At 41.4% G+C, this 11063-nt stretch overlaps 2 protein-coding genes across 2 annotated transcripts in view; both read left to right on the top strand.

Moving 5' to 3' along the window:
* The window catches only part of LOC106514417 (liver-expressed antimicrobial peptide 2), a 1653-nt gene extending 1257 nt beyond the window's left edge, over window positions 1-396 (top strand). The window contains exon 3 of the mRNA XM_014003671.1: window positions 98-396. Within this exon, the coding sequence (XP_013859125.1) occupies window positions 98-119 (22 nt within the window). The 3' untranslated portion in view covers window positions 120-396. The remainder of the gene's footprint in view (window positions 1-97) is intronic.
* Window positions 397-1968: 1572 nt separating this feature from the next.
* Window positions 1969-11063, top strand: part of LOC106514526 (iporin) — an 11714-nt gene continuing 2619 nt past the window's right edge. Inside the window, exons 1-7 of the mRNA XM_014003831.1 lie at window positions 1969-2228; window positions 5173-6433; window positions 7818-8034; window positions 8127-9047; window positions 9958-10034; window positions 10183-10357; window positions 10428-10533. Coding sequence (XP_013859285.1) covers window positions 5201-6433; window positions 7818-8034; window positions 8127-9047; window positions 9958-10034; window positions 10183-10357; window positions 10428-10533 — 2729 coding nt within the window. The 5' untranslated portion in view covers window positions 1969-2228; window positions 5173-5200. The remainder of the gene's footprint in view (window positions 2229-5172; window positions 6434-7817; window positions 8035-8126; window positions 9048-9957; window positions 10035-10182; window positions 10358-10427; window positions 10534-11063) is intronic.

Below are 11063 nucleotides of genomic sequence, written 5' to 3'. Positions count from 1 at the left end.
TATTATATTTATGTGTTGTTTTCATCTCAAGTTGAATTGTTTCTTCTTGTTGACAAAGTCAAAAAGCTGCAATGAGTTTGCTTCTTATCTTTTCCAGGAAAAACATCTGTTCATTCTGATACTTCAGCAGAAGAAGCAGCACACAGACATCATTCTGTCAGGAAGAGAAAAACAAAAGTCTCCCCCCGCGGACCCCAACCCTGCCTCCATCTAAAGGCGTGATGGAAGTTTTTCAGCTCCTGCACGTTCAGCCGGAGTCACCCCGCTCCTGCAGGAAACAGAAAAACAAAGCTGTAAAAGCTGATTACTCCTGTGTGAAATGTCACCGTTGGGCAGGTTGTGTAACCTGTGTGTGTTCTTGATAAGAAAATATAAACATCCCTGCTCAGTTTGTCAGCTCTGAATTCATTGGTTTACGTTATTGATGTATATTTATTTGTATGAATTGTAAATGATGTAAATATGCAAATATACATTTTTCAAGAATCTGGACTATAATATCTTTTTTTTCTCAGACTGAACTGAGACAATTTAAATTAAGGGTCTTCAGTGTTTTTCAGTCTGCGTCCCCCAAACTGATGGAGAGACGAAGGATCCCGTTTACTGAAATTAGTTTTTTGATTATCATTAAGAGCTGCAGCGTTGTAGAAAAATTGCAAAAACTTCTGCACTAACAGACTTTCAGCCAATTACTGTGGTTGTTGTGTGCACAACGTATGGAGGGTCAGGCTATGACTGAACGTGTGCATTTCTGATTGAAATACATGATTTTATGCCTCCATTCGTCAGTTTGCTACATGTTGCATGTTTGATAATGCGTGTTTAAAGACGTCACCTTAAAAAAAGTCTGCGCAAAAATGTCACAATTGCAGTACCTCCATGACCCCATCATTGAGGACCTGTTTCTGTGACTCTTTAAATAGAAGAAACTCGATAACAACAAAAAAATAAAATTATCCCACCTCTTCTATTTTTTACTGAGGTTCCTGTTGCATTAAATGTTGGGACCAAAACAGCTGTTTAAAATCAAATGATTTTTTTATTGTATTTATAATAAGTCATCATCCAATTTTGTAAGGGTTTTAGAGCAAATTATTAATAGAGAATATTAAACAATAGGTGTTTTTGCTTTTGTTTGGTCAGTAAAAAAATAATTGGAAAAAACAGGTATCCACAGTAATACACATTTTGATCTGTGTTTATCCTACTAGCAATAGGTTTAATTATATTCCATGTTGACTGAGTTTGAAATGTTTTTATCTTAAATTTCATTTTTAATGAATATTTTACATATATGATTTGGTAGGAAATGGACCTTCCAACTTCCTGTTTAAAAAATAAATAAAAATGTTTTCACAGGTTTACTGGAGAGCATTTTTGTCATCTGCACAATAAAGATGTTCTGTAAAAAAACAAACAACAAATTGATCAGTTTTACCAGCAGATGGCGACATAAGTCTTCAGAAAGATTAAACGTTTGAGATGCATTTATTGTCTCATGATCAGTTTTACTTTTCTGTTTAAAATTTTTGTGTTTTTTTCCAAAATTTTTTGTTTTATTTTAAAAATCCTATCAGTGAGTGCTCACTGTGTTAGATGTTTCAGATGTTTTAAAATATAAGTTTTGTTACTGTCACTCACCTGTTCTTATTGCTCAGTGAGTTACTTTTCCCATTTACTTCAATAAGGTCTAATTGAACTACTGAGACTCCTGCTTTATTACTTTAGTTTTTTAGAATAAGTTGAACTTACAGCTTAATAATAGCCTAAAACATCTGAGGTTTTTTTTTCTTATTTACTTTATTCACAATTAAAAACAAAGTAATAGTTTTTTTGTTCCTGTTAAAATCAAACCCATCTTTTTGTGTTTCCACCTTGTTTCTTGGATACTTTTAGATGCGGAGAACTCTCTCCCCTCTGATTGGCTGAAGCCGTCGTGACGTCACATGTCAGCCAGTCTGAGCGGTGGTGCTGAAGCTGCAGCACGTGAGGAAGGGGGGAGTCACCAGCACCACAGACCCGGTGTGGGGACCCGGTTCAGCGTCTGTCCGGCGGGTCGAACCGATTCTCCCACCGTCAGAGTCCAGCTCCCGGAAATAAGGCAGTTTTTTTTTAAACACATGCTTTCCGGTTTCTGGGAGGAAAATAGCTGAGTATATAAATATATTATTCTAAAGATGTTTGCATGATTTCAGAAGAAGAGGATCATCTCTGACGGCTGATTCCAAGTAGGTTCATTTATTAATGTGTTAAAAAACTACTTTTTTCTTATATTTTCCTGGGTTTAGAACATCTGTTTCTTACTTTTACATTATTATTATTATTATTAATGAGCCATTTCATCATCTTTGTTGTCATCCTGCTTAGAATCACTGTTACCAACTCCATCCACTTTAGCTCTGATGGGTTCAAATAAGATCATGTTTAAATGTAGATCTGGTTGCTACAACCTGAAATGGTCGATGACTCAACACCAAACCATTAACTATTGGACCAGAACTGAGCCACAGGAAAATTAATATTTTTACTGCTTCAATGGGGGAGTTGTTGCTGCACATAATTTCCAAGACATCTTTCCAGAAGTGGAGTTTCAACACATTTGTCAGGCCTTTTATTTTTTAATAGAAACAAAATAAAAAATTTAAAAACTTCATTTCAAACTCTGCGGACCTGCAGTTTGGGACATCGTGAAAATCAATAAAGACATCTTGTTTGGAAAAGTTGCTTTTATGACAGTAAAACTTCTGCATTTTTATTTTATCATTTTTAACAATTGTAGAAAAAAATCTTTGGGGTACACAAAACTAAAGCACAAATTTGTTGTTTTTCTTTGGCTGTTCGCCTTTCATCCTCCTCCATCTCACCCTGTCTGTGTCTAACATCCATTTTTGTCTTTTTCCTGGCAGCTGCATCTCTAATGTCCTTCTACCAACTGTCCCTCCTCTGGACATGTCCAAACTGTCCGAGTCTGGCCAACTTTACCTCACAGCCGTTCAACTTGTCTGATGATCTAGTTTGTTTTATGTGGTCAAACATCTCTGATAAGATACAGACATTACAGTCTTATTACGTGGTTAAATCCTAGACAATAAGCAGCTTCCTGGTCATGCTGGACCTCAGGTTTTGCCTTTAAGACTTGGTCCTTTATGATAAACATGAAGTGACAGACATCCAGAGACGCAGTTCAGCTCCGCTGTGACGAAGGCAGGACTGAAACTCTGCAGACCACCGCTCTCTCATGCTGGCCTACTTTTCAAGGGATTTAATCGACTGAAAATGAGTGGGGACAGGATAACTCAAGATTCTCTCCCGTTTAATTACAAGAGGCATTAATCCTGGTTAAGACACAGCAAAACACTTTGATTTTAAGTGGTTTAGAAAAAACTATTTTTAAATATAAGACTTGAGATTTATCCAGAGAAAAGCAAGCGTGAACTCTCCCTGATATTTCCAATAAAAATAGCTGTGTGTCATGCATTTCGCTCTCGGGGGCATTTATGTTGTGTCTGATGCAACCAGGCGAACAAACCCAACACACCGTGAGCAAAGACAAATGCCTCAGGAAGACAGCGTTTCTCCCCTGAAGCCCAACCTGTTTCTATTTATAAGGAAGCTTGGGTCTAAAAATGGTTCTGTGCTGTGAGCTTATTCAAAGTCAAAAGAGTAAACTCGGTTTGACCGGGACGTGAAAAAGTACCTTAAATTATGTGGGTCCACCTGCAAATAGCACCAAATTATGCACATTTAGAGACTTCATTCTTTGTGAAATGCAAGAAAAATGTGGCGTTAAATAACTGCTTGACTAAAAGTAGCATGCAGCACTTAAAATTGTTTTTCTAAACATAACTTTCCTTTGAGTTTAGATTTTCTGTAGAGCCATAAAAAGATGTGGTTCTTTGCAACAGAAGCTGGTTCACAAAAAAAAGAAAGAAAGAAAATCATTCTTCTCACTCCTTATATTTTAATGTCCAACTTTTCCCTGTGTGTGAAAACAGCCGAAGTATTTAAAGGAACCTGACTGATGTGAAAAGTGGATTTACGTCTTGGTGGAGCCAGCGGAGCATCTCTGCAGTGCAGCTGCCCCAGTTACAGAGCAGAAATGGTGAAAGCCTGTGGTTGGCCCGAGCAGAGAGAGGAGGGGTTTGTTAATGATCCCCTGAATTATGGAGCGTGTGCTGCGCTGAGGGACCAGAGGCAAACACAGGGAGACTTTGAGGACTGCCGGCAGAGACTCTGACAGTTGTAGCTCGCAGTCCTGCTTTATGTTTTCATCTTATCCTGTCCTGTTGTGTTGCTTGGTCTCCAAACTTTAAAGATGCTGTGTTTTTTTTTCTTTAAAGCACAACAAACTCTAATTAGGTCCCAGAGGCAACAACGAGAGCTTGAAAGTAATATTATTAAGAGCGACACATGCAGTGTTTACCCCCGAATCTGTTTAAGTAGTAAATTACAAAAACCTTTGAGGCCAGAAAATAAAAAAAGAATTTGACAAGCAGATCAATTTTTCTCCTCAACAAAGTAGATGATGCTGACAGTAAGGACGTTACTGTAAATAAAATAAGGATTGTCCTGTTTAAAATAATAATAATAATAAACTTGTAGCTGCTTGGGTCAAACAGACTTTCAGCTACATCAAATTTCATCTCAATATCTGTAAAACTGACTGAGATACAGCAGATTATCTGGTAGATAATGTTGAAGAGCGGGGGCAGCCATCTTGAATTGGAATGACTAAAAGTTTAGTAGATGTACATCCACTGAATACTTCCTGAACGTTCCATAGAAATCCATCCAGTTCAGGAGATATTTTGCTAACAGACAAACAGGGTTTAAGGCATTACTTAAAGCTAAAAGCTTTAAACAAAGAAAGAGCATTGTTTGTGTTTATGTGTTGTGGATGACATCAATTTTTAACTCAATATCTGTAAAACTTACAGAGTTAGAGCCATTTTTGTATTTTTTTTAAGGTCAGTTGACTGTTCATCAAAACTTACCCAGTGGTTCACTAGATATTTTGTTAACAGACAGGCGAAAACATAATATTATATATTTTATTTGGACAATTCCTTCAGTGACTCTTGTACTTCTGGATTCAGAATTATGAATCTGTTGCTGCACTTTTAATTATCCAAACTCTTATAAAAAAGTTTTTTTTTCTCCCCCTTTGGTCAGCATCCATGGTTGAGCCTCCTCCAGCAGCATGATTGGAGCATCCGGTCTCTCGGGGGACACCTTGGTAGCGTGCCACTTCCCCGTGGTGCAGCTTCCCACCTGGCAGCTTCCTGTCCAGGCCCTGTGTGGCAAGAGACCCAGCCGGGGTCTGTGCTCGGTGGGCCTGACCCGGGCTGCGTCTCTCCCGGAGCAGGACACGTCGACCAGAGAGCACGCCCTGACAGGACAAAGGCATTTCTCCAGCAGCTACGGTAGTCTCATCGAGGATCGGGCAGAGGAGGAAGGAACCAGCGACAGCAGCGGGAGGTACGACTCCCCCTCGTCCCCTGAAGAGACGAGCTCTCGCCCGAGGCAGGAGGCCACTGCCCGCTCCCGCAACTCCTTCCTTCCAAACACAGAGCATGATGAGGACGAGGATAGCGACGGAGATAATCTCCACAGATATCATGAGGATTCATCATTTGTTTTGCAGGGAAGTTCTAACTGGTCACTAAGTAATGGTGACGTGAATTTCACCTTTCCCGATGGAGACCTTGATAGCGAGTGGGGCAATGAAGGGATAATGCTGGGCCTGGGTCGGAGTCGATCCAACCAGACGGACTCACTGCTTCCAGAATGCCAGCTTCACGGGAGCAGGTCTTGCGTGGGTTTGGAGCAGGACCCGAACAGATTTCAGGAGAACGCGTCCTGCTGCATCTACAGCCGGGACAAGTGCTCGTCCAACACAGAGAACGGCAGCGACTCGTCCTGCAACAGCTCCGATGGCGTTTTGGTGAACTTCTGTGCCATCTATAACAAGAGCAATAATCCTGCCACCCCTCATGACCTCAGCAGTCCAGCATTTCCCCCCTCTGAGGGCTCTGTGTTCCTCGATCTTCAACCCGTTCCTCCAAGTCCAACTCAGCGTGCCCATAACACGACCGTGTACTCTCCCCTAAAGGAAGACACGGGTCTCTCTGGGTCCCACCGGTCTCCTCAGGGTCTCGACTCAAACTGCAACCTTTACTCCCTGGAGCGGCTACCCCCAGGCCTCTCCTCTCTGGAGGTTTCAGATCTGGCTGCCTGTCTTCAAAGCCAGGCCTCGCTGGCCATGGGAACCAACCAGAAGTACTACAAGCTCGTGACCTGTGACCTCTCCTCCCAGTCACCGAGCCCGGTCTGCTCCAGCCTCGCCGGCTGCCCCGAGGGCCCGGGCAGAACCAGCCTAACCCCTCTGCCTCCTGACACTAAAAAGAAAGAACGGCACGCTGAAACTGAGAAGGTAGGCTGGAAACAAGAATATGTATTTGAGCACATATTTATTCATGAACACGTAACGCAGATGTAAAAGGATACTGTTCTGAAATATAAATTCATACAAAACTTTGTATCATTGTTTGTGCATGGTTTGGGAGACTTTCTTGTAGGTTTTAGAGGGTGTTTCTGTTTAATACAGTGGGTTTGAATTGATTTTAATTGTAAATCTTAGTTTGTCTCCATCATTGCCATTAAATGCTCCAGCTCCTGACACACCACCTGGCTTTCATTAGAAATCAGCACACCTGTTTCCATTTACCACCCCCTCTCCTCCTAGAATATTCCCTCTATGGCTTTTCTCAGGTCTATTGGATCATTACTGTTTGTTCATGTTTATGTCTTGTTGTGCTTCTTTGGGTTTCTGCCTTTGAGTTTATCAAAACTTTTAATACTGATCCTTATTTAATCTCCTGTATTTGTGTTCATGCCACCACCACAACATGACACTTTATTTTTCTCTTAGTTAAACAAAGAAACAAAGAACATTGATATCTAAATTATTAGGATTTAAATAGACAAATACAGACAATGTAAAATAGCTAAAACTGGACACATCAACAAAAGCACAGATCACAGGTATTATTTTCTTAACTTATTCAGGTTTACCTCATTTATTACCTCATTTATGGGTTTAAAACTGTATAAGTAGCACAAAAAGTAAGGAAATTTGTGTTTGGTAAATTATTAATTTTTGTAAAAACGCTTCTTGGCAATAAATCGTATACCATTGGAAAGCCTGTTAATTTCCCCTTTAAAGGGAAGCTCACACAAGTGTCAATAGCAACAACAAAATAAGCTGACTGACATTGGAAGAGAAGATTTGGCTAAGTTTTTATGTGCACAATCCACATACTGAGCTCATCCCACAAATGCATGATCCTTACAAATGTGGCACCATTTAAAAGGCAAATTAATAAGGCTTTCCATGGGTATAAGGTTTATTGCCAAGAAGCATCGTTACAATAAAGAAATAATCTACCAAACACAAATTTCCTTACTTTATAAGCTAAGTTTAGATTCCAACGTGATGTATTTGAGAATGGCAACTCTGTATACTTTTATGGTGCTGCTGGGATTTCATTGCAGCGTTTTTACCGTTTGTTTATATCTTGCTCTGACTTTAATATTGCCTCTAMAAAAARAAAAAAAAAAAAAAAARAAAAAATCAACTTCACAAAGACTCCATCGCCAATGAAACCACATGCTTTCCCAGTTACAAATATGCTCTCATGATATTAGCATCCGTTCTGATTTTTCTCTTTTGTTTCTTTGTCAAAATACCGGTTACCAAAATAGGGGGAATGGTAACTGGTTGGAACTTGTAAATGGTTCTCTGTTCTGACTTTCAGGCATGTGATGACCAGGTTGCCACCACCTTCACTGATGGAGCCTTCTGCAGGAAGCATCATACAGACAGCATCCAGAACTTCTCCCACTCGCTCTGTTCCCTGTGGCCCGGCCAGTGTAGCCCACATAGCAGCACGTACCGATCTGCAGGAGCTGAATCCATTCGCCCATCTGTGATACGGAACCAAGATCACAATGACGCAGACGCTACTGAAACAAGTAGGACAGACATTTGATTGTAGTTGTTATTGCCTAGTGGGAGAGCAAACGAATAAATGTAACAAATAAATGGATATTTCCCTCTCTGTCAGGCAAAGTGGTGCGCTACAGCAAGCTCCAGAGGCCAACCTCACTGCCCATCCAGCCGTTTGTTCTGCTCCCCACAGAAAAACCCCAGTCCCAGGCCCAGCACCTGGGGGGTCTACTGGAGCATTACATCAATCAGAAGAGCAGCAAACCTGGCAGCTCCCAGAATGGTCTCAAGTCCAAGGAGAAAATAAGTCAGTGTTTATCTAATCTTCAGTCCTCACCTGTCAGAAGCGACTGCTCCGTCTTCCTGGAGGCTCCATCCAGCTCAGATACCTGCTCCACCTGCACACCGAGCCCACAGTGCCTCGACCGCAGACACACGTGGAGCCAGCTGGGTAAAAACCAAGGCTTGGATCCACAGAACTCCAGGCTAAAGCCCGTGGTTCAGATACAAGATAACACAAACTGTGGCAAAACTAACAACTTTTCAAACTCGGCGTCAAATCAATCCAAGCTTGTTAAGATTCCCACTTACTACAACCTGATGAACCTCCCCTCAGAGACCAGAAGCACCAACGAGCCACCGACAGACACTGCCTACCATTCAGCACCCTCCCAAATGTCACCCACGTTACGCCTAACATCTGAAAACAACTCAAATCAGCCTCATACAACCTCACAACCTCAGCTGAACTTTCAACAGCATCCAACCGCCCCTGCAGCCGATTCTGGCTTTTTCCACAGCAGAGTTAAATCCACCCTCAGTGCGGTGGCTCCCGTCTCATCTTTAACCTCTTTTCTCGCATCGGCTACTTCGGGCCTGCAACGCAAACGAATCCAGGACACTGCCGGGCTCGATTCTAGGCCACAGCAGAGTCAACCCGGCCAGAGTCTTATCACAAGCGACAGGCCACCCACGGAGTTCTGCTTGTCGCCTGACACATCGTATGAGTCGATGTCTATCAGCCATCTGCAGAGGAAAGGTGAGGATCAACTCAGGGCTGATTCAGGTGGATCAGAAAAGATGCAGAAGCAAATCAGTCCAAGGATGCTCTTCTTTGGCGAATCGTTTTAGTGAAGCGCTGTTGAATGCAGCAATAAAATCTCACCGTGCTGCAGCAGAGTCTTCAATACCCCGAAGGAGCTTCCTCTCAAACATGACCTATTTTTAACTCTCCCTGCACGGGATTGGTTGAGCTCTTTGAAGCCCGTTTGTGTGCGTGTGACTACCGTCTTCAAAAGAATAACGCAGTACAGCTAATAATTGCTATCACACCGCACTGGCTATTTGATGTAAAGTTATTTACAGAAATGGGAATGTTTTTAGAGCATGTATTCAGAGGTGGAGGCGTCTGCAGCAGCAGAAGTGCGGAGTCGGTGTGGTGCAGCGCTGCAGGAGGCATCGACACGCATAAAGAATTTACTGTGACATTTGCATGAGTTGCTCTGTGAGGGATGGAGAAAGGAAAAGCAGGGCAGCGAGAGCAGCTGCTGAAACCAAAATAAACTGACTCTCTCATCTTCAGATTACCAGTCCTGCAAATGTTAATGGATCCCAAAAGCAGATTTGGAATAGTTTTGTGCTCTGAATGTGTAAAAATGTTGGAAATTACATTTTTTCTGTCTCTGATTTAAATTGCATTTTCCTAAAAGTGGAAAAAGCTGCTCCTGAATAACTTGAATATTTTTATCAGATCCCATCAGCTATCAAAAATAAGCAGAAATATCGTTAAATTTTTGGCATTTCTTAAAGTAATGTTAATTGTGTGCCACTTTTCATGCTAGAGTTGTAGACTAATATCTTGTTTACAAATCATTCAGTTGTAGCCATTTTAATGATGTCACACAGAGTGTGTGTTGTGATTGACCCAACTTCATATTTAATGTTTCTAGGTCTGCTGAGGTCTGTGAGCAGCGCTGTGGATTTGATCATGGCTCATTTCGGACGCAGCAGAGACCCAGAGGAAAAGGTATGAATCAGCAGAACTAAGCACCAGGAACAATGTGTTCAAGCAGGGAGGCAAGACACTGATATTAGAGCAAATGTGTAGAATAACTGGACTCACAAGGTCTTACAGAACAGAACAATCTGTGCCGGCTCTTTTCTCTGTGGCACAGATGCGTCTGGGTAACAGCTCCTGCAGTCCCACGGTTGCTGGTCTGGTCCTGGAACACCTGTGTCCTGCAATCCAGAACATTTTAGAAGACGGTCTGAGGGATCACAAGCTGGATTATGTTATTGGGCAGTGCCGCAATCATTCCTGGAAAGTGGTGGAGGTTTCTACAAGAATAGGTACTTTGAGTTTTACTTTCATGGATGGTGGAGGAGCAATGTTTTTTAATTTGTCCCCATGTCTGTCCAGGTCCATCCACCAGGGTCCTTCATAGTCTGGTCTCAAAAATCAGACAGTGTCCTGAACTCAGCAGCCACAGTTTGAGACTGAGAGCCTTCATCATGGGCCTTCTGAAGTAAGAAAACAGCTCCGCTAATACCAGAACTAGCTTCTCATTTAGCAGATTAGCTTTTTTCTAACTTTGGAAACAGTTAGCGGCCCAATTAGCTTCCTTTAAATTAGGTCCTGCTCATTTCTAGTCCAGTAAAAAATTCACAAGTGTAAAACGTATATTTTCATGCCATCTGTCCCAGATTAAATAAAAACTATCCCTTCATACAAGCAGTGCTGGATGTGTCAGGCACCATGTGTAGCATGTAGCATCTTTAGCAGCTAAACATCAAAATGAAACAAATTAACAATTAATATTTAAATAATAAATATAAAATATGGCAGAGAAATCATTTTTTGTATTGATAAAAAATATATATGTGGTCCACATTCAAATTAAATCGACAGAAAACTAAGAAGAGGTTTGTGTCAGGTAATCACTAACAGTCTTAGCAGTTAGTGTTAGCTTCCTCTATTTTTTCTATTATGTAGTGGTTTAGCATTAGCGGAGCTAAGATTCTTGTTCAGCGTTGTTATTTTACTTCGGCGCAAGTG

This window comes from Austrofundulus limnaeus, unplaced genomic scaffold (assembly GCF_001266775.1).
Source record: "Austrofundulus limnaeus strain Quisiro unplaced genomic scaffold, Austrofundulus_limnaeus-1.0 Scaffold20, whole genome shotgun sequence".
Taxonomy (NCBI): Eukaryota; Metazoa; Chordata; class Actinopteri; order Cyprinodontiformes; family Rivulidae; genus Austrofundulus; species Austrofundulus limnaeus.
Note: the sequence above shows the minus strand (reverse complement) of the source record. Positions and strands in the feature narration are given on the sequence as shown.